This window comes from Balaenoptera acutorostrata, chromosome 14, assembly GCF_949987535.1.
Source record: "Balaenoptera acutorostrata chromosome 14, mBalAcu1.1, whole genome shotgun sequence".
Classification (NCBI taxonomy): Eukaryota; Metazoa; Chordata; class Mammalia; order Artiodactyla; family Balaenopteridae; genus Balaenoptera; species Balaenoptera acutorostrata.
In genome coordinates this window covers 49,312,037-49,338,560 of record NC_080077.1, presented here as the reverse complement: position 1 = coordinate 49,338,560, position 26,524 = coordinate 49,312,037, and the positions used below count along the sequence as shown (strand labels likewise).

Below are 26,524 nucleotides of genomic sequence, written 5' to 3'. Positions count from 1 at the left end.
GGGAGGTCCTCCCTTGCTACCCTCTATCCCCTTCCCCGTTTTATTCTTCTCCTTACCCATTACCACCAGCCAGTGCTGAATACATTTTGCTTATTTGTTTTATTGTCTGTCTCCTCTAAGGAATGAAAAGTTCAGGAGGACAGTTTTTGTCTTTTGGTTCACAGCTACACTCCTGGGGCCTAAACAGTACCTGGCATATAGTAGGTATTCAATAAATATTTGTGGCATGACTGAAGGGAAGAGGTATGAAGGACTATGCCACACAAAGGCTTCCGGAGTTTATCTGGAAGGCAAGGGGAAGCCGTGGACTTGTTAACTAGTAGAGTAGGATAAGCGGGTCTGTGTTTTCCAGGATAACTCTGGTGGTGACAGTGACAGAACGGTGGGGGAGGGGAAGGGGGGAGAGACCGGAAGCAGGAAATTCTATGAAAGGGGGTCACTGCACCAGAGGATGACAGCCTACCATGGGGCAGTGGGGAAGTCACTTTCCCTTCCCCCTTGACCCCCATCCTCACCACCAGCCGAAGTAACTTTCCTGTGTGTGAAGGTGACAGAAAGCCACTCTCAGGTATCAAAGAGTTCAGAAAAATGTATCTCCACCTACTGCTCTTGAAACAAGAATTACTTGAAAATACACTCTAGCCAACTGAGAAATAACTGCATCGAGAAGTCAGGATGGAAATCACGGTGGAAGGGGACTAGGAGTCTGTCCTGGGTGCTGTCCACAGGCACGAGGACGCAGGGCAGCGGAGAAGCAGCCCCTCGGCACACACTGCCCACGCGGCGCACCAACAGACGGCGAGAACGCGGACAGGAAGGGCCTTCCTTCCATGGCGACGCTGGGTGAAGCTGAATGACTGTCTGCTCCTTAGCAGTTGTTCTTCTTCATTAAGGTAATCATCCTATAATTGGAATCCCTCTCTGTAAAAGGGATCCCTCAAGAAGGGTGTACTGTGAGATTCAGAAGTCCAATTAAATGTGATTACAGCTGTGTTAAAGAACAAAAACAAGCAGCATCCACGGCGAGGGGCAGGTCAGGGAACAACTTTCCGTGGCTCCCATCACGCCCTCGCTGACACGGCCCCCCCGGCCACCACTGCAGACCGGCCAGGCCTCCCTGTGGCAGCACCAGGCCCCTCACGATGGGCTCTGGCCAGGCTTTCCAGCTGCTGGTCCGGGTACCCCTGCCTCACGGCCTTCTCTGCAGACTAAGCCTGCGGCTCCTTGAGCGGGCGCCCCCCCACATGCCCGTCCTTGTCTGGGACCCTCTTCCTCCACTTGAGGGGGAAACCCCACATGCCTTCTTCTCCGTGAAGCTTCCCAGTCGTGGACCCTTCTCTCTGCCGCCCTCGCAGAATTAGGGTGGCTATCAAAGCCCCCGGCACGTCAGCAGTTGCTCAGAGTGTGTAACTACGCGCAATAAAGCGGACTTAGTTCCCCTGTCAAACTCCTTTGCCATCCTCACAGGATTCTGAGTGAAAGGCCCTTCTCAGGACCCGCTGTATGCAGACACCTGAATCGGGGCCCCTCCCCCATTATCAGAATTAAGACTGGGGGCCCATGGTGGGTGAGTTCAAGTACTCCATCCCTCGAAGATGATTTCCTCTAATGATAGAGAAGTAAGAAAAAAGGCTGATTTCTTCCTGGATTTGATGCACACTTTATCCATCTGACTGTAAGCTCTATGAGTGCAGGGACTGAATTTCTTTCTTTGCTCACTGTTCTAGCTCCAGCCACTAAAACAGCGTCTTGCTTGAGGACCGTTCTCATCAATGCTTGCTGAGAGTATGAATGCCTTGTTTATATTTATTTCCCAGGTCGAGCAAAATGCCAGGCACGGTCACACTTACTGACGCTACGCCGAATGAATGAAAATCCTAGCCTAAGTTGTAAAACGAGGCTGCTTTCTTTATGCCAAAACCAAACTTGACAAAAGACCCTCCCTCAGAAACACACACCTGCCTTCCTCCTCCGAGGCTGCCGCCCCCCTCCCCCCTTTGTCTTGGTTTCTGCGTGTGACCCTGAGAAACAAAAAGCAGCTTTGTCTTCCTGGAAGGAAAGGCTTCACAGAAACGCAAAACGTTAACCTTCCCCCACAGCTGCGTTTAACACATCGGGTGGCTGGAAACTTGGGGGGCTCAGGAAGAGATTCATTCAAAATTCAGACAATAAAAAAAGAGGTGCCTTCACATCTTGAAAATCCCGAGACCCGCACATTCTCCCCCCTTGAGGAGCAATTCAAAAATGCCCGTGCTGTGCTCCAGGCCCCTCCAGGGCGGCCCTTTCTGCCGTGCTCGTTGGCTATTCCCAGAGCAGCTGCCCACCTGGTGCGTGCCGGGGGCAGCAGTCGCCGCAGCATCAATAAAACTGCCTTCCGCCCGCATCTCTAACTGCCCAGTGCTGGTGCTTCAGAGACAGGGAATTTGTCAATTTTGCCTCTGTGCCAACCTGGCTCTCCTAGGAGTCCTGAGGCTACGACCAACCCAGAAAGAGATCGTCTTTACTTCTCTGCATTCTCCCAAGATGACCAGAAACAATCATAAAAAGGGAACAAAGGGACTACAAATTAATCGGCCCTCGCTGGCTCCTCTGACTGCGAAGATATGATTACAAACCCAGGATTTGCAAGAGCCCTCAATTCCTCATTAATCTCCACTATCGTTTCTATCGCTGCTTTTTTATTTTTAAAAGCTCCTTTCTTAGGCGGGGAATGATGGGGAGCTAGGTTCTTTCTTCACTCAACAGTAACTGAAAAATATGTCCTTAACATTTCAGAAAGCAGATTGCCCCTGCGCTATAACCACTAAAGCGTGGAGGTAAAATGGCATGAGTATCCTTTATGTCACCATCCGTCTAAATTAATGAATTCAAGCGAGAATAACCTAAAACCCGTGGTTTCTTTGGAGAGCATGACTCTGATAATCCAGAAAAATTCCAGGGCTTAAGAATCTCCAATGTCTTCACACTATACTTGCTTTTGTAGAGCATATTTTAACTGTTCAGAAACGTGCAGTGAGGGAGTTCCCTGGTTGCCTAGTGGTTAGGATTCTGGGCTTTCACTACCGTGGCCTGGGTTCAATTCCTGGTCTGGGAACTGAGATCCTGCAAGCCGCATGGCATGGCCAAAAACACCCCCCCACCAAAAAAAAAAACGAACAAAAAACCCCACAGAAAACAAAACCAAGAAACGTGCAGTGAGTGGCTTCTAAATTGCGTTTCCCATGTGCCTCTGCTGTCTCCGGCCATCTGGAGCGGGGCCTGCAGAGAGGGCAGGTCCTGACATCTTCCTGCCAGGTTCACTCCATGGGTCAGTGCTACAGAGTAATCAGAAAGCAGTGAGGGCGTTTCTCCTCTTTCCCAGAAGTGTCTGCAAACTCCATTTGGGCGGAGGTTTTGCCAGTGACATTTCTGCCCTGGGAGCCAGGGACCCACACTCTTCCTGAGAGGGGAGAGAACCCATGAACTGGGGTGGACTGAAGCACTCACCAGCTACTAATTGCATTAATCCTGGCACACGATTCACGGTGGCTGCTTGTCTACATACCACGGGGGCTCCCACTTCTGCTTTTCTCTGGCTAAATACATGTCCATGTGCTTCAAACTCATGCTTGGCAGAAAGCTGAGGATGGGGCTTAGAAGGCAAACGAGGTGAAGGTTCCCCAAATGCTGTTGGGAGAGCATCCACCCAGGCCCATTTCTGCTGTGCCCTGCCCTTACCTGGGTACGGAACTCTTCCTTTGGTGACCAGCTCTGTAAGTAAGATTCCAAAAGACCACACGTCAGACTTGATCGTGAACCTCCCGTACAGGGCTGCTTCGGGGGCTGTCCACTTAATGGGGAACTTTGCACCTGCAGGAAGAACACCTGGTTACTTGTCAGGCAGAGAGCATGGCGCTGGGCGTGGGGCTGGGAAGGAAGAGCAGGTGGAAGTGCTTTCCTGGGATCAGGTTCAGAGAGGAGGGTGGGAAGGAGGGGAGACAGGACACAGATTAGGATTGGGCAGCTGGGGGGGCTGCTTCTGGCTCTGCGACCTTAAGCAAGTCCCATCAAAGGGCTGGGCTTCAAGGCTGCTTAAAGTTCTGGCCTTTAGAACTTGAACCTACAAACCTATTGAAAGACATAGGTTTGGTCTGGAGGTAGGGCTAACTTGTGATTTAGGAAACTATATATTTTTTCTTTTGCTTTCAAATAAAGTTATACTTTAATAAATACACATAGTATTAAATCATACTGCTACTCTCAAGAAATCTTTAGTATGTAAGACCACAGTCTGCTCTTACTGAGGTACATAAAAACCAGATCAAGCCACCACGCTTCTCCCAGGGTAGAGACAATTTGCTGCAGCCCAGGTGTTAAGCTGAGATGGGCTGTATTTCCCCAATGCCTCCTACCTCTACAGCAGAGAAATGACTTTGCCTCTGGCTACTTCCCCTGTACACTCTCTTTCTTCCTTCCACCCTTTCCCCTGATAGTGGCCACCTTTAATTCTGGGATAGGTTTTTCTTCTGCACTGTATGATCCCTTGCTTACCTCCCTAACTTTCTCCTACCAGCCAGATAGGGTACTATCTAATGTCTGTTTTTAAACAGTGGTTTTATCTCAATGACTGTCTTATGAGTCTGATTTCTCAAGACCAAGAAGCAAATTTTGTGCCAAAGTGAGTAGAATCTTTTCTTTCAAATGTCTCCGATTAAAAGAATCCTTTCTCTAGTCAAAAAGGAAGGGTGGGGTCCACCCTGCTTCTTCTGAAGCGAGATGTATATATGGGGAATTAAAATTGATTCAGCAGCCTGCGCTCTCACACATTAGGCTCAGCAATGATAAAGCAGTTTCAGATATTTCATTGAACAAACTGAAAGGGAAACACAGGCAATTTTTATTAGTGATGTAAACACAATTATATGTTTAAAGCATGTTAGTTTTACTTAGGAACTCCTAAAAAAAAATCATACAAAGGCTGACAAAATGAGAAATTTTCATAGTATCTTCTATGAAAAGCCATTATGTGTAAAACTGGCAAATGATTAAAATCTTTGAATTAGCAGGGTTTTAATAACCAGAGGTATGATAAATTACAGCAATTAGATTTTTGTTTTAAATACAGTACATGATAACATCTTCAGCAAATCTACCCTGGCATTTTCTGGCAATATAATTTTCCTCTCCATCTCTTCTATGCCCGTGTGAAATGAAATTAAAAAAAAAATCCTACTATTTTATTCCATTGCATCTCACATTAACACTGGAGCAGAGAAGTTATTCTATAGTTTTTCTTCCTTTTATGCATCGAGTTATTTTTAATTAGCTATGTTTCTCAAGCATAATTACTTTTATCTTTGCTTAAGTGTTGCAAGGTCTGGTATTCTCTGAACAGTCATTTTGTTTTTAAAGTTTCTTTCAAAGCATTCTTCTCACACTTCCTATCCTCCAGCATTCTGTTCACGCAGCTTTGGACTCAGAGCCTCTGGGATTAATGTGATAGATTTTCTTCAGTGTCGAGAGCCGACTTTGCCCTGGACCAAACCTCAGCTGGAATTCTCTTATTTCAGAGAATTAAAGGTATATTAAATTCATTCCTATTTAAACCATCTCTTGAGCCAAATGGCTTGGAAATCTATGTCTGTCTCCGAAGCAAATAGAACATTTTTCTCCACTGTGCAGACGCAAATCCTGCAAATAAAATGACAAGCAAAAAAAGCCTTTCTTCCCTTCTTGGAATCACTCCACGTTGCTCAAGATGTGAGTGTTGCTGAAAGTAAACTATTTAAAATTGGGATAAAGTCATTTTGGATTTTCTGAGAGAAGATTTCATAATTTCAGATTAAAAAAAGCAATTATCAATATATCAGTCAGTTGTGCTAGTCTGCTTTATTATTTTCTCATTGTATCATCTACAACAAGAACTATAATATATAAACCTTCAAAATATAAGTTGAAACAAAGGTTGTAATGGATCTCTGATAGGAAATCATTTGTAGATATGTGCTTTGACTTACGAGCAGGAGCTTATTTACATAAATTTATTTTGCATTAGTTTTCTTTCTAAGATAAGCAATGTATTTACACCTAATACATTTTGGAGGAGAAAAAATGGAGAATGTCTTTGTCTGATTTCTCCTACTTTGTTTTGGGCTCAAAATAGCAGCCACTGTTGACAAAAGAAGGTTCTCTAAAGATAACTCACAGTTTCAAGGAAGACAAAATGTTAAATTAAAGCAGTGATAAGCTATTAGTGATTAAGTGAGGTTTCAAGTGAGAAGAACTAATCAATGCTCACTCTTCTACTCATCTCATTACCTCAATTTCCCCTCATTTTGGTTTCTCCCCTCCTGAGGGTACAGATGCAGCTCCACATCAGGGAGAGTTCACCTGGGGCTTGGGCAGGGGTCTCTGCAAATGACCATGCAGTTGCACACTGCAAACCCCAGTCTATGAGAACAGCATCCCTAAGGTTGCCCAGGATACCACCCTGCTGGGGGCTAGATGGGCTCTCTCCTCGGTAAAGTTAGGAAACCTCAGAAGCCTGGAAGGAAGGACCTCCTAGGTGTAAACATTGCCTTTTCCTTCAAAATAAAGTTCTCCTCCCTCAGATTTTTTCACAGATATCACAGCAGGCATAAAGCCAGGATCAAAGCTGTCTTCTAATTGGTATGGATTTGTAGAAAAAAGGGGACAATGTCAGGACACCTACACCACAATGAACTTGGTGTTGTCATGTAACTAGCTGATTTGCTCTTCCTGAAATTCTCTTGTTTGGGAACAGGATTAGATGCCAACACAATTTCCTCTCCTCTGTACTTCACTGGAGGAAATACAGCAGCCGATGCAGGTATGATGATCTGTGCCACTGATACCACAGCCTATGAAGGACCTGGAAACTCTTAGTGTGCTTGTTCAATGTTTAGGTGAACTAAAAAACATGGAAATTATCACTCTAGTTTTTATTCCTTACTGAATTAAACAGTTTAGGATTCTTTTAAGCCAACAGACAAAGGCCACACATAATCTATATGTATTTATGTATGGACTTGAAAGCATCTTTTCCACTGATGTTTTCCAGGCAGTGTCTGCAGATTTTACCAACTTCCCAAGGTTAACTCATTGCTGAAAGCCTGACTTGGTGCTGTCATTGGGGCCCAGGTCCTGGAACCACTCTACAGGTAGAGTATCTTTGTACTTTGGTCATTTACCTCCCAGAATAGCAAGAGGACCAGCTAGCCTCAGGCTAAATCATTCTCTGTGTCGAGTAAACATCGCAGTGTTTTAAATAATCATTTCTTATGGATACCTCAAACCTGCTTCTCTAAAGTCTACGGAGATGTGAAACGAGTGGGCATCAGCTTTGTGACCAACAGGGGGATTCTACTCCCGTGGCTTCAACGACTACCCTGACTCCAGTGATGCCTGCATTTGTATCATCCGATAGGACCTCCCCTCCTGAGTTCCTGACCCGTAAAACCAATTCCCTCCTCAGAGCCTCCACTGGGACCTCATAGGGCCTCTCAAACACAATATCCAAAATTTATCCTCCCCACGATTCTGCTGCTTTTTCAGTGTTTGCTGCCTTGCAAGCTGCCTAAGTGAGGACACCAGAATGCTGAGAATACTCCTTCTGGATGCCGTGTCTATTGGTTCTTCACTGTGCACTCAGATAAGCAGCACAGAGCCTACCTAGAGGAGCTCGACAGACCTTCATGGAGTCATCTTTGGCCTCTCCTGCTTTGGCGTCGTCCACATTGAGTCTACTTCACACCCTTGAAGGTGTCTGTCCCTCTTCATCTTCACTACCTGCACTCCAGTCCTCACTTGCTCCCTGCCACCTGCCTCCTTCCTGCACTGCCTTCCACTGGGGCCCACATGCACAATCTGGTCCCTCCTTCCCACTCCCCAGCCTCCTCCTGTTATCCTGAGCCTCACCTCCTCTGCTGCCTCACTGGCCCCATGACCTTCTCTGACAGTCCTTCCTGCTGCAGGGCCTCCAGGCAGGCTGTTGCATTTGCCGCAAGTCCCACCCTACTCCTGCCCCACGGTCAACTCCTGCTCTCCTTTGTTCCTGGCCTAAGTGCTTCTGGCATGGGAACCCTGGCCCGGGCACTAAGACTGGGGCAGTTTCCCTAGCTCTGCACTGCCAGAGTGTCTGGTTCTTTGCAGCTGTTACCATTTAAGTGCAGTAAGCATGTGAGTTGTCAGAAGTGCGTTTCTCTCCATAGATAGAGACTGTCCTTGGGGGCCGGCGCATGTCTTTCTGGATGGCCACCACGTCTCCAGTATTGAGCCCACTGCCTCATGCACAGAAGGCACTAGATAAGGGGGTGCTGAATGAATGAATGACTGGACACTGATTAGCCCTTCCGGCCTTCCCTTCCAGGCTGAACAACCTCAGTTCCTTATGGGGCTTATTATCGGTTCCCTGTTCTCTGGCGAGTCCTCGCCTTGTCCTCAGTGACCAGTGTCACTGTCTATCCCCATCTGGGTGCGCTTTTAAGTGTTTGACAACTGTCAACTACAGTAGAAGAGCATCTGTCACACACTAATGAAACTTAAAAACACCTGGAAAAACCCTGATTTTAGTGCCAGATGAAGTGTGTTCAGAACCCCTTTGGGTCTGAGTGAACCTGTCTGAGGTGGTGGGAATCCTGGACTTGGCTCTCTGAGGGGCCTGGGGCTGCAGCTGGGTGGTTAGAGCTGCAGAAAGACAAGGTGGCCAGAGGCCTTGGAGCATTCACAGCAAAAGAAAGTGGAAAATCTTTTTTTTTTTAACAGACTGGGATGGAAGCAGGTGACTGGATAGCAATCGTTCAACCTCACTGGTCTTTAGAGTAAGGTTAACAACCACCCATGTTTTAAGTAAGAGAAAGGAGAGAGTTGTGGATTTATTCAGTTATCAAAGTTTGTCCACAAGACAACAAAAGACCCCACCCCTGCTGGACTGGTTTTGTTCTCTCTCTTCCTACCGTAAGTATTTCTGGAGTTTTCCTATGTGCCTGGCATGGTCCTTAGTGCCGGGGCTACCATAGTGAATGCAACCTCCTGCTCTCAGGGGGCCTGCAGGCTAGATTGGGAAGGAGATAAAACAAACGAATGGCCATTATATATGTCAGACAGCGACAAGTGCTATAAAGAAGAAGAAAATGGGCTACAAGCACAGATTCTGTGGGTTCTTCAGGTCACACTAAGGACTCCGGATCCCATCTGGGTGTCGTGGGGAGCCACTGGGGCCTGTGAGTGTCCTCTACCTCACCCTCTCCTTGTCTTTAAAACATGGAAATAACACGTTAGTACCTAGAGAATGATCTGTGATGAGCCAGAATGTGAAAAGCATTTTGACTTTTCAAAACTCTTGAAAAGCATCATGACATTTCAAGGCCTGTGGGTGTCTATTAGCAATTAGGTAGGTCAGCGGTCCCCAACCTTTTTGGCACCAGGGACCAGTTTCGTGGAAGACAATTTTTCCACGGACTGGGGTGGGGGTGGGGTGTTGGTCCAGGAAGTCATGTGAGCGATGGGGAGTGATGCGGAGCGGCAGATGAACCTTCGCTCGCTCGCCCGCCGCTCACCTCCTGCTGTGCGGTCCGGTTCCTAACAGGCCGCAGACTGATACCGGTCCGGGGGTTCGGGACCCCTGGGGTAGATGATGTGCCTATTGTCACTTCTGTCATCATGTTTAACTTGTGGCTCTAGTCACATTTGTGCTATTTTAGCACACTTTTCACATTTGGGTAATACAAATCATCTCAGAAACAAAGGAGTGAAACTTAGCATACTCCAACACTTTGTAAAGCTCAAACATTTCTACGAGACATGAATGATCTTTTCTGAGTTTATTCTTCCCTGATGCTCTTCCTTTCTTTCTAAGCATTTCTCTTGTCTCTGCTGTAGGCTTTTCCTCAGTCTCCCTCTCTCTAATTCCAAGTGTGTTAGAGGCCTAAGTGCTGTAGACCCTTCTCTCTGCTGATTCCCCGGGGGAACATGCCCTCTCTCATGACTAACCCTGCCTGGCATCTCTGTGTGAACTGGGTGGGAAACACTGGACAGACTCTGTCTTTCATCTGAAGTCTTGGTTCTCAATTTGCAAACGTCTAAGGGACAAAGCCTCTAGGATGTCCCGCCTTTATCTCAAAGGTGGCAACTACAAATCTAAATTTATTTTTCATTAAATCATTTCACTATGAATAAGACAGTTTGTTGTAAAAGAAATTCTTGTAGGTGGAAAATTTTACTAGATGACTGACAAAGTTGATTCTCACTTTAATATTCTAAGATGCAAATGGAGTTCCTTTCTACTATCCCTTTTCTGGGGGTCAGATTCCTACTCTGCCAGGCTTCAAGGTGAAAAACCTGAAAGCCGTCTGGGACTTCTCCCTCTCCTTAAACCCCAATATCCAATCCATCACCAAGGCCTCTTGTTTCCCTCTTTGACAAGTCTCTCAAACTTCCCCTTTCCTGTTTAAGTTCTCTGCCAAAACCTGATTTGGGTCCTCTGGTCCTCGAGCCATGGTGCCCTGCTTTCAGCTCATTGTCTTTCCAATTAATCCTTTTAAACCTCAGCTTCCTAACGTCCACACCTGCCTCTCCGGCAACCATACAGCGTTCCCTACTGCATTAAGTCAAAATCCCCCACCCAGTTTTCTAGGACCCATGTATCTTTTCAACTTTGGTTCTTGCTGCCCCAAACACACAGTTACTCTGGCCTAGTTTGCTTTCCCGTAACCTGAACCCTGCACTCAGCATAACCATGAACTTGCCTCTTCTACATTAACATACCCTAAATGTCATCTCTCCTTCCACCTGCTCAGCTCAAGTCCCACCTCCCTCATCAAGTCACCTGTGACTACTCCAGCCTTCATCGTTCTCACCAGTGCTCTTGGGAATCAGCGCTATAAACAACAGTTTAATGCTTGACAATAGTAGCTCCCACAATAGCTAAACATATATTGAGGGCTTGCTAAGTGTCAAGCGTCATGCTAAGTGCTTTACACATACGAGGCAGATACCAAAAACGGTCCTGTTCTACAGATGAGAAAACTGAACAGAGGTAAAACGATATGCCAGAGGATGCATGTAAATGGTGGAATTGGGATTTGAGCCAAGGGAGTCTGGCTCCAGATCCCAAACACTCAACCACTACTGCCACACCCATGTTTCCAACACGTCTCTCTACTAGGTATTTCGTCTTTCCTTAAATAGAATGTAAATCCTTTGAGGTTGGAGACCATGTTTTATACTGATCTTCTCCACAGTACCGTGCCTAAGGCTGGTTAAACAGCCACTGCTCAATAAATGTTTTAATTGGCTAAAGGGTCAACCTAGCAATTTATTCAACACTGAAGGCCACAGAGATTCTCTTCCTTTACACAAATTTAATCAAACGGAACAAAGAAGAGAGTGACACGTTGCAGCTGTGGAACAAATAATTATTTACACCCTTAGAGTTACAGGAAGCAAATCCTCCTCACCACACTCCAGGACAGTCTGACTGAAGGCTCTTGGTTTTTAAGTGAAAACAGGATGACCAGCTAAATTCATTAGGTCAGGATGGCTCGTCCCAACCCCCAGGTCCCAATCAAGTTAATGAAGGTCCTTTATCCCCAGGGGCCAGGCAATCTGCTTTCTTCTGCCTTAAACAGAAACAGCTCTCACTTGATTCAGTTACTGACAGTACTTTATGCATCTTGGTGCATTAAGGCGATGGGCAGTAGCATTTCAAATGCTCAAATGAAGGCTGCAGAGACTTTCACTCTCCGGTCCGCCTCCTGGACTACGCGTGTGGAAGTCAGCCAGGAAACGGGGAGCGAATGTTCTTTGAGACAATGCAAAGACGTCAAATTGTGGGCTGGGCTGGTCATTTGTGGAAGGCCAGGGCAGTCATCTAGGAAAGGGGCTCCAGAGTCAGGCAGACCTGGGTGTGCACACTGGCTTTGTTGGGTGACCATTTAAAAGCCCCCTCAGTCTCAGTCTCCTTGTCTGTAAACTGGGGATGATGACAACCTCATGAGGTTGTGATGAGAATTATAATAATTTAAAGGGCTCGGTACAGCACCTGGCACCTCATTATACCTAAATAAGTGCCACCTATTATTTTACTTGGATCTTAATGCAAAGGCACTGAGTTGCATCAGGCCAGCCAAAGCTCTCCAAACTTCAAGGGAGGGAAGGGGGATGAAGAAAACCCAATACACTCAGCAACCAATCACTGAGAACTTACTCAGCATCCAGCGAGTCCCCAGCACAGTGGGAGTCACCTCCTGCCCTAGGACATTCCAGGCAGCTGTGGGACAGAGCTCACAGGCAAACCCAACAGAAAGCTAAATTGTGGTGCTGGCTTTAGGAACAAGACGGCTCAGGAGAGAGGGGAAGAGGAAGTACCCAGGGATCGGGGGCTTGGGTAGAGGCGGCCACATGAGAATGCTGCAATGTGACCCTCGGTTCTTCCTGGGGCTCCAGGAAGGGGCCAGGAGAGGCCTGGGTGGGGGTGGGGGGCAGGCGGTGGGTAGCTCACATCACCGGCTCTTACTGGAGAGCTGGACTGTCAAGCCTTTTTTTTCTCTCTGTCTCTTTTTTTTTTTTTCATGGTGACCAGGCCAATTCCACAGCCCTGAAAATATCCCCTATGGCTAAAACCTGGGCCAAGGTGGAGAAGGCAAAGCCAATGGAGAGTAAAAGCAGCCAAACCCTCCCCACAGAGAATGCAAGTGGTGCCCTAATAGCATTTGCAAGGAGGAAAGGCATTAATATCTACAACAGACACTCTTTTTCTGAACCAAAGATCCACCCAGAACCCTCTTTAGTTATGAAGCTTCAAACTCTGCAAATTATTACATCCAGTATTAAATAATGTGAAGTATTTCAACTTTAAAGTTACCCTGGAGAATAAAAGAAACCATGAACCATTCCAATAACAGGAAGCTGATTATATTGGTGGGGGGCGGGGGGAAAGGAGCGGTAACAAGGCAGGACTAGGGCAGGATATCCTGTGAAGGAGGTAAAGCTGATCTGACCTGGAACTTTGTGGTTACTCAAACAAAACAATGATTTCAAACCCAATAAAACCTGGCAAAGCAAAACTCAGAATTTTCACATGAGGCCAAAGGAATGACTTTGGAATTTCCCAAACATGTCTGGAGTAATACAACTGTGTGTTTTCCAGTTATTCCTGGTGACACATTCTGTGGCAATTTCTACTTTAGGTTCATAAGGTTTTAGCACCATGTTTAAAAAAAAAATAAACGAAAAGTAAATGGTACAATGGATTGAGATGATATTCCATCCGAAATGCATAACGGCAAGCGGGCAGCCTGAGAAGGAAGGAGGTGGGGAGTAGGGAGGAGTGCTCTCCCCACTGGGGATGTGGGTGGAGGAGGACCAAGTTCGGCTAAGGAAGACAAGAACCCAGGACCAGAGGCAGGGCCTGAACACGCTGCAAACACGAGGGTTGATTAGTCAGGCATGGATCCCAAGTCTAGTGTGGCTGAATTCACGGAAGGAATATTCAGGCTGAGAGGGATGAGCCAAGTCCCAAGTTGAGCCCCAAATCGAGGACCAGACAGGAAGGAGTAGATGGTCCATCAGCGGGTATTAAAAGCCTAATCAGGACAACTAGAGGACAGAGGGGAGCAAACCCAGCACCCGGGAGAATGGGGGATGAGGCTGGAGGCAAGGCACTGGTCCTGGAGTCTTGCAGTTGAGGAACGACAGGCAGGCAGGTAAACTGTGGAGGGGCAGAAGTGCCTTACATGGAGGAGAACAGAAAGCAGTCTGTGACATTTCTTCTACAAATCTATGGGGGAGCCAGAAGGTGAGGGGAGGAGCTCGGGCTGCTTGCCTTTCCCCATCACCCTCCTCCCAATGGTGACCAATGACAACCCAGGATAACTCTCACTTGCAACACAAAAGTAAAGAATGAAATTAATTAGCATCTCCTGAAATCATGGGTGTTTGGTCCCTGTGCTCTCAGGAAGGAGATCTAAGACTCATCAGGAAGACTTTGCCTGGGACTTCCCTGGCGGTCCAGTGGTTAAGACTCTGTGCTTCCACTGCAGGGGGCATGGGTTCGATCCCTGGTTGGGGAACTAAAATCCCGCATGCTGCGCAGTATGGCCAAAAAGAAAAACGAAAAAAAAAAAGACTTTGTCTGAAGTGCCAACTCTGTGTGTGTGTGTGTGTGTGTGTGTGTGTGTGTGGTGGGGGGGGGTACTTGTGGAAGTGGCTATCTTGGGTGGAGCTGAGGAAAGGAGGAGCCCTGCTTGCTGTTCTAGAACACCAAAGTGCTGAATAATTCCAATTATCCTTCAGCAAAAGCAGAACAAAAACTCTGATTCATAGCCTGAGTATGACGGACACCACATTTGTGATCTTTTATCCAGAACAAAAGGTAAGAAAGCTGCATGTAGGGCTCTGGAACCATCTGTATGCTGCTGTTCAGGGTGGTGAGAATTCAGAGCTAAGTAAAAAACGGATGTCTGGGGTTTAGCTCAACACAGAAATCACCTCAAGAATCCAGTCACCCCCTGTAGGGGCACTGGACCTGGGTCAGTCTGACATCATGTCACAAAGTCTGCTAGGCATCAAGGAAAAGCACTGGGGTTGGAGATACTGCTTGGGAACAGCTGGTGGCCATACTGAGGGTCTGGTTGGGAGTCATGAAGAAATGGAAGGAAGAGACGATGTACAGAAGACAATAACCACCTTGGGCTGCTTTTCCACACCACTCCCCCGGCCCCCGGCCCGTGCCTTGGGGGAGACCAGCCTCAAGCTGCTGTGCGCTCTCCTTCAAAACACGGGACAGTTTTCACTCGCACTGTCTGTCCCTGATTATCAGGATGATGCAAATGCAGGAGTTCCTTCTGCCAGCAAAGCAAGACAAGGAAGCCAAGTGACATTTTTGATGTTTGCTGGCAGTATGTAGCTCCTATTTACACACTTTAAAATCACAGAGGGTGACCATCTGCTTCCTTCTTGATGATTACTAAGAAACATGGGTGCACAGACCAAGGACTTGCTCTGACCGTTCAGAAACAACCGCCAAATTGCTTTGCTCAAGGCAGCACAAAGGAGAGAGAGACCCACACGGAATACAAAACGTGACCGCCCAGTTCAGAGAAACGGGAAAGGTATTCAGACAAGCGGGCTCTCAGTGACCAGGGCTTACAGCAGGCCCATCTGTCCCCCACCCCCCGGCCCCCGGGAGCAGAGTCAGGGGGCAGCCGGACTATGCGCACGGAAGGAATGAGTCCACCTCCTCCCTGCAAACAGTTTTAATTTGAAATGAAAGAGTGGAGGAGGAAGGGGTGAATTTTCTTTTCCTTTTAGTCTTTGGCTTCCACATGTCCTTTTTCCGAGGATAACACGGTCTGCACCACCCACGTGCCTCTCCCCAGCACTGTGACCCGCTCCCCCTGCGCTTAACCTGGCCCCGGGGCTCCGCTGTGACCGCGCACGTAAACAAAGCATCCCTCTCGGAAAAGCCGGTGGAAGCCCGGGTGCGCGGTGGAATACAAATGAAGGCCCTCTCTGCCTGTGACGGCAGTGCACCAAACTCGGGATCTGGGAGGCTTGATTGGAACCAGGCTCGGCTCAGGCATGCAGCCCTCAGCTCAGCAGGAAGGAGGGCTGGGACCTGGCCGAGGGCAGGGCGTTCTGCGGGGGAGCCCCGGGCTCTCAGCAGACACCCCCGTGACCAGCAGCCCTGACCGTGGCACGGGCGGCGGCGTGGTCAGTTCAAACAGACGAGCTTCCTGCTCAGAGCTTAAAACAATGGCTGCCCTGGAAAGGGGTCTGCTTTTCGTCAAAGGATGATTTGCTTCTCTAGCATGGGAAGAATTAGATTAAATTCAATAATTAAAAGGGTTTCTTCCCCTCCTCCCCTGACATTTGCTGTTCAGGTCACAGCACACTGTGTGGGAACTGCAGTGCTGTTGTTGACAGAGAACAAGAAACGCATGTGCCGACGGGGGCAGAGGGAGGGCATCTCATGGCGAGATCAGCCTTGATCTGCCACCGGATTACAGGGGCCTCAGAAGAGGCTGATTAATAATTCTGCAGGAGCCCTTGAGCTGGAAAGCTGGCGTTCTGAGTCTGATAATCCCCAGTCATTGCAATACAAAGGAAGGACAGGAATTGAATTCACAGTTCTGAATTGTGAAATTCAAAATTTGAAAGAAACAGGGATCCACTTCTTCCTGACTGTGTTTCTCAACCTAGCTGCCTGCTTGTTTGTGTTAAATGGCTACTGTGCTTTCTGAATCCAAAATCTGATTATATTTAATTAGTACAGGCATCTGGGATTTCTAATACACAAAGAGTTATTAAAGTAACAAATCTTTCTAAAATATGTTCTCCATGAAAGAATGTGTTAATTTATGCAGTAACAATTTTTTAACATGAAATAATTAACATGAAAACCGCAACAATTATGAATTCTTTGCAGTCAAATTTATACGTGAATTTCCTCCAGATAATAATCTATTCAACTTAAACCCTCAATACTGGGAGCATTTGAACAGATGTTTTTCTTCTATTTAATACACAAACCTAAACCTACAGCAGGTTTTATACAAAGTCCTACATGCCCCTATTTTTACATACATTCCAAAGATCCAAAGATTAAATCGCCTTGACATTTGCTTTCTCAACAATGATCCTGTCATTAACTTAGACCTTAAAACAAACAAAAAACCCTAAATACAGAGCAACTCTAAGTTCCTGTCTTTGTGATGATTCAAATCAGGAGAGGAAAGGGTTAAATAGGCAGGTCTTCCATGTGGGAGACCCTATGGAGGGGGGTCAGGAAAGACCAAGAGAGGGTGTGCGTGTGTGTGTGTGTGTGTGTGTGTGTGTGTGTGTGTGTGGAGAGACAGAGACAGAGAGGAGGGAGAGAAGGAAGGAAGGAAGGAGGGAGGGAGGGAGGGAGCAAGCACGCAGTACTATCACTCCACTGGATCAACAGTAGTGATGTTACTATTGGTACCTCTACTAACTAAAATTATCAGCTCAGCATCTGCTTTGTGCTAAGTGCTTTATGTATATTCTCAGGGAAGTATACAACAATTCTCTGATGAAGATAACTATTATTATCCCTGTTTTCAGAGGAGGAAATAAAGGCTTAGAGAGGTTAAGTAACTCGTCCAAAGCCTCACAGCTAATTAGCAGTGATGCTAATGTTCACATCAAGATAATTTGATTTCATGGGTCATGCTCTTAACCAATCCAGTCCCTGCCATCTCTGGAAGGGGGTGGTACATTCGCACATGCATGTGTGTGTGCGCGTGCAGACGCATGCACAACCATCAGTGACACTGCTGAGAATGCCCATCGGATGTTCAGAGTTGACAAGATTAAAAACAACAGTGGCAAGGAGGCAGGGACAGTTCTCAACAGAGAAGGCAAATCTGCTGGAGAAGATGGTGAGTAGACCACCAGCTCCCAGCTGTGTGGTCAGAGGGGCCCTTGGGCATGTAGGTAATACGAAATGGTGACTGCCCAGATAAATAGAATTGGCTGTAAAATAATGAAATAATATATTTTTTCTCTTACAAGATTGATTTTTCTTTACTGATTACTAATAGTTTTTTTCTTAAAAATCTTTTTTAGGTAAGAAAATAAAGACCCCTTTCAAGGAAAGTTTACATCAAACACAAAAAGTTCAGGTTATAAGAATGGTTTTTATATTTCACAACCCTCCAACAACTTTTATAGAGAGCCCATTTAATTCTCACACTAATTATGTGAGGTTATTATTTTTATTACCTCCATTTTACAGATGCTAAAAAATGAGGCTCAGAAAGGTTAAGTGATTTGCCTGGGGACACACCAACCTTGTAAGTGAGAGCTAGTTCAGATTCGGGCTTCCTGACTGCCAACCACGGCTTCCTCAGCCTCATCAGGCTGCCTTAGCAGCCTACAGGGAAGTACACCACCAGTAAACAACACAGTGACTGTGTATTCTATCTTTAAAGATATGGCCACAAAACCTGCTGGGTGGCATAGGCCTGTCCTAAGACCAACAATTCCACTGCAGGGAATATACCCAGGAGATAGGAGGACATGACCGCCACCACGGCAGCTAAATTCATAAAGACCCTCAGTTAGAAATACCAGTAGAATGGATACACGGATCTATTTGTACAATGGAATACTACTCAGCAAGGAAAAGGAAAGAACTACTGTTACGTGCAGCAACATGGATAAATCTCACCGACCTGATGAGAAAGAAACTAGACACAAAAGAGTAATACTGTATGATTTGTTTATATGAAGTTCAGTTACAGGAAAAAGGAATCTCTGGTGATAGAGGTAAAATAGCGGCTATACCCCTTGGAGTGGTGACTGGCTGAAGGGGATGAGGAGGTCCTTAGGGGGCTGGCAGTGTCTGTATCTTCATCTGTGGGTGGTTTCAGGGGCACATACGTACGTAAAAGTTCACTGAGTTGTACACTTCAGACTTATTCATTTTATTGTATGTATATTATGGCTCAATTAAAAAAAAAAAAAAGTGTCCACGAAAGCAAGCCATTCTGATACATAAGCCAGGTCTATCTGAGCTTGTTATGCTTAAATCAACATTAGTCAGCACGGAGCCTCCTGAAAACTCATGAAGAAAGTGTGTCAAGAATTCTCCCATGGTCTGTGTGAGCTCTGGAGGAGCTGATGGCTGGAGGGGTTGTGATCGGACCTCAGGGGAGGGTGCAGGCGGCTTGGGGGTGAGAGGCCACGGTCAGCTAAGGGGTGGTGCCGTGGTGGGGAGGGCTGGGAGGTGAGGCCCCATGGCAGTGGGAGCAGGTGAAGGCACCCCGACTGACCTCTCTGGGCTTGGGCACCAAGCTTGGACATACTGCCCCAACCACCTCAAGCTCAACAAATCCCAAGCCAAACTCACCCTCGTTCTTTGAAAATAAGACCTTCTTCCCAACTCACTCATTCCTGTTGTTGGCAACTTCATCCTTGTGATTACACGCATGTGACCACCAGGGAATTACCTTTGATCCCTCTCTCCCTTTCCAGAATGGTGTTTGAGCCTTTCCACATGTCTACAGCCCATTTTCGCATCTGTTTATCCCCCAAGAACTTAGTCTTGTCCAGGATATGATAACAAGAGTCCTTTTTCGTTTACCAGTCGCTACGTGCTGGGCACTGCGCTAAACAATTTACATGTGCTGTTTCACTTAATCTTTGCAAAAATTAAAGCACAAAGCAGGTGAAGTATATTTCCACTTTACAGATAAGCAATCTGAGGTGTGGAAATGTTAAGTAACTTGCCCGAGGCCCCAGAGCTGGTGGATAGCAGGGCTGGGTTTCAAATCTGGTTCTACTACTCCAGGCTTGCTGCCTGCCCCCGTGCAGTCTTTGGCTTCTTTCTATCAGCAGCTCCTAGCAATGCCCTTTCACTTTGAAAGGTGCTCAAATAATTAATTTTGCCATTGCTCAGAGATCCTGATTGGACAGAACATAACAAGAGTTTGTGACTAAAGAAGATCTAGCTGCTGTCACTGGGGGACACGCAGAGATAACAGAGAATGAGCGATACCAAATGATTTCTAGCGACCTCCAGAATGCTGTCGGCCGAGGACCACCCTCCCAGGTTTTGGGTCTGGTCTTGACCTTCTCCCTGACAGTCCAGTGGGGCAGAGAGGAGGAAAGGAACAGAGGAGGGGCAGTTTAACCCAGGTCCCAATTCCAGCTCTGCTGGTGCCTGGGGAAATGCCAGCTCATCCACTTGGGGGTGGGGGGGCGACAGACATTTCCATGTGCCTTAGATGGGAACCTCACAACTGTGCTGAGAAACAATGGTCACCCACAGTCCTAAAATACCTGTGATTGGCACACGCTTCTGAACAATGCCCACACTTCCATAATCAAGATGCGGCCTGGCTGTGGCCTGTGGGGAACATAAAACCTGATGTGCAAATATCTTCAGGCACGTGGAGCAGCTGTCTGGAGGAGCTGACTAATCCGCTGCAGAAACTTCAGCATGAAGCACGCGTGCCATCTGCAGAGCACACAGGCAGATACACACCAGGCCCTTCCTGCCTCGTAAAGCGGCCCGGGGAAGGCCGGCCCTCGGGAGGCATTTTGTAAACAGCTGGGCTGTCTCAGAGCTGGCAAATGAAGGTCTTCCAACTCCCTCACACATGCACTTTAGAAGGTGCCCCTTAAAACCTTTTCCATAAAATAAAGGGGAAAAGGAGCTTATGACTAACCTTCTCAATTTTTATTTTCTGTTCTTTTAATCACTGTCTTGATGAGAGACAGTCAGCATAGCTTAAGAGGGCAGATGCGATAGGGCCAGCCATACCAGGATTCAAATCCTGCCTCTGCCATTTTACTAGCTGTGTGACTTTGTACACGTTACTTAACCCCTCTGAGCCTGTTTCTATCTTTCCCGCTCCACTTCTCACATTTGCCCGCTCGGGCCTGGCACTGGGTAGGTATCCTATAAACGTCCCTGCTCCTTCTTTTTCCTCTGTTGTAGCATTTCTTTTATTCTCCTTGAAAATCCCGGGGCCCCAGTCTTTGTTTGTTTTCCCCCCGGTTCAGTTCTCCAGTTCATTTACTTCTACTTACTTATCTCCTTCCAGTGTTTGGTGTGGATGGGAAGATACTTGTAAAAGGGAAGAGAAAAGAAAAAAGAATTTTAAGAGGGAAGGGTGGAGGATTCTATTTGGAAATTAAGGGTGTGAAGCTGACCCTTTGAAGGGCATCAGGACAGCATCTGGAAAGGTGATGGTGGAGGTGAGGAAGCCACCAGAAAGGCAGTCAGGACAGCTCTCCAGGGAGGAAGGCAGGGTGGCCAGGGCTGAGGGTGGCCACGCGGGCCCTGCCTCACAGCAGCAGCACACTGTGAGGGGACAGCATCGAGGGGCTCCTGACATGCCTGCCCCCGGACTCCAATCACCCAGCGCCACAGCCAGGGGCATCTCACCCCGTGAACTAAATACCCAGCCCCGTCAACAGCATCCCTGCCAGCGTGCTCGGGCTTCTGGCCCTGCAACCTTCTCAGTTATTGATGGTTCAAGGCTGTTAACAACAAATTCTAGAGAGTCCAGGGCCCAGGAGAAGGGGAGAAACAAATCCTGAACCGCTCCCTCCAGCCGCAGAATTCCACTCACACACGGAACGATGCTGACACGACCCACTCCATTCCCACCCCTTCCTAAATCAAAGATTCATGTCTCACAACCTTCACCTGCTCTCCTCTCCTTCCGGGTCCATGAGCTGGGATCTCACAGGTTTGCCTCAGGGTAAACTCTCTCATTGAGGCCCAGGTCTCAGACCCGGGGGCACTTCAGACCCTCTTAGCTCATCTTGACTCAAGATCACATCCACGTTCCTCTTTGGACTGTGGAGCCAATCAAAGCTGCCTGTGTGCCTTTGATTAGTGATATGGCACAGTGTGTGTGTGTGTGTGTGTGTGTGCGCGCGCGCGCGCGCGCGCGCGTGTGTGTGTTGCTTGTTGTGTGGGCATTTGGCTCCAGGACAAGAACTGCCACGTGCTGGGGAAATTCAAATAGCCGAGCTGTCTGACCGACCTGTAATTTAGCCTTTGGACAGCATCTGTGAGAGGCAAGGTCTTAGTTTAGCGTTTTTCCTCATCACTTGAGACTGCTGAGAAGGATAAAAGGAGGGAAGAATTGGCATGAAATGAAAGAATTGAAAAAGAAGGAAAGAAAGAAGAAGAATGGCAGAGGTGGCCATGATAACCTCTAGCAGAAAGCACTGCCCTGTAATCCACTCCGGTCACTGCTCAGCCTTGCTCGGAATGACTAGGCTTTGGTTAAAAACAATAACAATGAAGGTGACCCCTTTCCTTCAGACACGAGCATTATCTTTTCCACGAGGAGCCTACATTGACTGCAAACTGCACACTTAGTTCCACACACTTATCCTTTGACCACTACGTGAGGTTCCAGGAAGAAAGGAAATAACGCCGGGAATTTCCTCCCCGGTATCTAGTGCTCTAGAAGCATCTGAAAAGCTGTCTCACTGGAGTGGCTGCTGGTTTGAGATGTATTTTATGTAGAAGTTAATTCCTATAAATCTTTGGAGGGGGCAGGATGGAGGGGATGGTTAAAGGAGGTGGAGCTTCTCCAGGGACTGAGTTATTCTCTTCTGTCGGCCCTCTACATCCCCTTTCTACTCGTCTTCTCCCTGCTCTGGACCCGTCAGGACTCGTCAATGGGCTCCTTTGACCGCTGGCTCTAGTGGGGCTTGGCAGAAGATCTGGAGGAGGGCTGAAGAGTGAGCTCGGCCACGCACCCCCCAGATCCGCCCCAGCTGCCCGTCTCCACCCGAGGGGGCCTCTCTGCACAGCTGCGCGTTCTTAGTTCTGATGCTGTTACCAGCTCTGGGATGCCGCATCATGCCCTGTCGGTTTTCCTAAACTCTGCCCGGGCCATTGTAAATAACTCCTTTACTAAATTCTCCAATGAGCGTGCCTTCTGTTTCTGGCTGAGACTCTGATGGAGTGTTGAGCTACTATTCGACTGCTCTCTTGGCCTTCCGCAGCCCTCTCCTCCCAAGGCAAAGTGTCCCGAGCCTGGGTGCAGGGAGGAGGGCGGCACGAGCCAGGAGGACATCAGCAGACGCTCACGCACCAAAAAGCAACATCTCGTTCACGCACTGAACCCACCACAGTCTCCCACCTGCAGAGCTGTCAGATTCCTGCCAGATCAAGAAGGAAGAACCCAGCCAAAGAACGACAGTCCAAACATTTTCTGGAGGAAGGAAGGGAAGGAGGGAGGAAGGGCTGGGTGGGATGTGATCACGAGCCTTCCTCATTCAAGTGCCCACCTTGTCTTGCTGTGTACTCATTGTCCTCGATCAACCTGGCCAATCCGAAGTCGGCGATCTTGCAAATTAGTCCATTCCCCACGAGAATGTTTGCTGACCGCAAGTCTCTGTGGATATAATTCATGCGCTCGATATACGCCATTCCCGCAGCAACCTGTGGAAACCGAGGAACACACGTTACATGTTGGCTCCATGTACTCACAAGTCAGTAAATCTAAGGCAGGAATCAAGGTACCACAGGGCCTACCTGTGCTGCCATGTCCACAAGGTTTGGTAACTTCAGAGCTCTTCCTTCTCCATCTTTTAAGAAATCGAGTAAACTTCCTATGAACAAAACATAAAACCATTCCGATTTCCTTTGCAAGATAAAAATTCCCGACGAAGGGCTGTATTTGGTTTTCTTATTAGAAGTAACGAGGTAATTAAATGAAATAGTGCTATCGATTAAAAAAAAAAGGTTTACACACAAAAAAAAACAGGGCAGAAGAAAATCTATGCGTTGGAAGGCGGCAGTTTTACCTTTTAAAAATAAACTATGGTGGGACTTCCCTGGTGGTCCAGTGGGTAAGACTCCGAGCTCCCAATGCAGGGGGCCTGGGTTTGATCCCTGGTAGGGGAACTAGATCCCACATGCATGCCGCAACTAAGAGTCCGCATGCCACAACTAAGAAGTCCTGCAGATCCTGCATGCCGCAACCAAAAACATGCTGCAACGAAGATCCCGCGTGCTGCAACTAAGACCTGGTGCAGCCAAAATAAACAAAAATTTTAAATAAATAAATAAATAAAAACAAAGTTGATAACTTTAAAGAAAAAACTATGGTGACTCCATTTCTAGGGACACCAGAAATGGGATTAAAACTAGAAAAAACAGGACTCAATTCCCTTTATGTCACAGGAAGAACATATTGAAAGGCTGCACCACTTCAATCTCATTCCCAATCAGCACCCCCAACAAGAGTGAAGTGGGGAAAAGAGCACCCAGCCAAGTGGTTCCCAAAATGTGGTCCTGGACCAGCAAGAATGGCAACCCCGGGGGAACTAGTTAGAAATGCAAACTCTCAGGTCCCACCCCACATCTACTGAATCAGCAACTTGGGAGTTCTGGCCTAGAAACTTGTATTTTAAGAAGCCCATTAGGTGACTCTGATACAAAGTAAAGTTTAGAATCATTGGCCCAGCTTATTGACAGATTTTAAATCAAGAAAAGAGTATCTGAGGAATACAGGGTGGGGCAGGTAGCTCCCCACATTAGATCATGGCCAATCAGGCCTTAAAAGATATCTGAAACAAAACGGCTGGAGCTTCGGAGCCACTGTGATGACACAGCCTAAGGAGCTCAGAATGAACACTGGGGCTGAAACAATCACAGGCAGAGGCTGGAGGCTCATGTGATCATTGGTGACTTTTTTCATGCTTTAATCACAAAGTTATTTACCAAATAACCCTGGGTACAAAGGACAAACAATCTTTCAGGGAATAATTCCAAATATATTTTAAAAGAAAGTACGTGGAAAGGAAAAATTATACTGGTGTCCTCTGATGTACAACGAATTGCCTTTTAAGGCTGTTTCTTGTTTGGTTCATCTATTTTTCCAAAACAAAGTGATCTTTGGCCTTATCCCCAACAATATTGCTTTGATTAGAAAGAGAGAAAAAGAATGAGACTAAAATGTGCTCTTTAAAAGCATGTCTTTCTACGTCTGATGTTTAAGAAGGGAGCTGAAAAAAAAAAGATGTTGAAAAGATGGAGACTAAATTTAACCCAGAGATCAGTGTCTGATATTAATTGTTCAGCCCTGCAAAAAATTTAATTTTTAACACAAGCTCTGGCATTCCAAATAACAGCAAACTATTATAGCTCTCTGTATCACCCCTGATACTAAAAATGAATTTCTTTAATTATGGAGAGAAGATGGAACTTCTGACACGTGCAGCATGCAAAAGGTACTGCGCTTCACAAGAATCCGGGGGGCAAATTCAAGGTCATAGACTGTTCTTAAAATGTTTTCATTAGTGAGCACACAATTTGTGCGTATTGATAAGAATGCTTGATTCATGGAGAAAGGAGGAAAAAAGCAAGCAGGCAGCTCCATTTCCCTCCCCCAAAAAAGCCTGCAGGTCCCCGTGAGGGGAAGCCCCAGAGGCCTGGCCTGACCTTTATTCATATACTCGGTGACAATGTAGATGGGCTCCTCGGACACCACCGCATAGAGCTGGACCAGTTTGTCATGCTTCAACTTCTTCATGATCTGTGCCTCCTCAAGGAACGATTCAGGGGACATTGTGCCGGGTTTAAGAGTCTTTATGGCTACTTTTGTGTTTCCATTCCAGGTACCTGCAGACACCCCATAATATCAAGTCAAACCAAAGATCCTCTTTTGACGGGAAAAAAAGTTGTTTAGTGAGTAGCTATTTGCATAAAGTCGGATTTTAACTTAAAAAAAACTTAACATATTTTTTTTGTTGAACAAAGACAATCAAATGTAAGGACTCTGTCAAGTATTTTCAACAGGAAAAATGTGTTTAGTTATGGCTATATCATGGTTTATAATTTTTTAAAATTTTTTTGTAATTTTGATATATATCACTTTCCTTTTCTGGCTCAGCCATGTGATTACAAATTTGTATCAAAAGCTCTGGATGGATACATCTTTTTTTTTCCTTCCAGTTTTACTGAGATATAACTGACATACAGCACTGTATAGGTTTAAGGTGTAAAGCATAATGATTTGATTTACGTACATCACGGAGTGATTATCACAATTAAGTTTAGTGAAATCCATCATCTCATATAGATACAAAATTAAAGAAATAGAAACAATTTTTTTCTTGAGAACTCAGGATTTATTCTCTAAACAATTTTCATATATAACATACAGCAGCATTAATTATATTTATCATGTTGTACGTTAGATCCCTAGTACTTTCTGGACACTTCTTTATAAGGATGAAAGTCTACGGGTTAGAACAGGACTGGCCATCCAAGAGCCATCCCTTAGGCAGTAGAGTGAGCGTGGAAGAAATTAGACTAAGTTCTATTTTATGGGGTATGCCATTTAAAAATACATGGCAACACACTGAGGATGTTTGGCGATTACCTCTAGACTTTCAGTTGTCAGCAATGGATAAGCTGCTTGACTGAGTCCTTGAAAAGCTGAGCTACGTGTGCTGATAAGCATTGGCAAGAAGCTCTCGGTCCACTTGCCAACACTTCAACCAGTAAAGGAAAATTCCTCACGCTTACTGATGGTCAGCCACAAGAACAGTGACTTCTATCAGACAGACTGGAAAAATTAAACAGCAGCTAAGAGGGAATACAGATATCTGAACTTCACATGTTTAAAAAAAAATCTAGGAGGTTCAGAGGCAGGCCTGGTTTATGATCACCATCATTTACCTCATCTGTAAAATATAGAAATGGAACTGGATTCTCTCTCCAGTCTCTTCCAGCACCAAAATTAAAGAAAAAAAATCTAAATTCTATGTGTATCCATTATTAGTCCTATGACTTTGAATTAAAACTATAAGGGAAACAGAAAAATCTACTAAGATTATATTGTTTTCTATTTGGAAAAGAGGGCTGGTTTGAATTAACTTTATATTTAATATAACTGATTTTAGAACTAAAAGATTCTATAAAGTGGAGCAACTCTTGTTACCCTGTTAAAAACATGATTCATAAAATCACAGCATGCAACCTACAAAAATATAAATTATCAAAGAATAAGTGGTTTAA

At 46.3% G+C, this 26,524-nt stretch overlaps 1 protein-coding gene across 2 annotated transcripts in view; it reads right to left on the bottom strand.

Moving 5' to 3' along the window:
• The window catches only part of FYN (FYN proto-oncogene, Src family tyrosine kinase), a 211,331-nt gene that overhangs the window by 8,594 nt on the left and 176,213 nt on the right, over nt 1-26,524 (bottom strand). For both annotated transcript variants that reach the window (XM_057527835.1, XM_057527834.1), the window contains 4 exons: nt 24,944-25,123; nt 23,033-23,109; nt 22,786-22,939; nt 3,718-3,849 (listed from right to left, as the gene is read on the bottom strand). In XM_057527835.1, the coding sequence (XP_057383818.1) occupies nt 3,718-3,849; nt 22,786-22,939; nt 23,033-23,109; nt 24,944-25,123 (543 nt within the window). The remainder of the gene's footprint in view (nt 1-3,717; nt 3,850-22,785; nt 22,940-23,032; nt 23,110-24,943; nt 25,124-26,524) is intronic.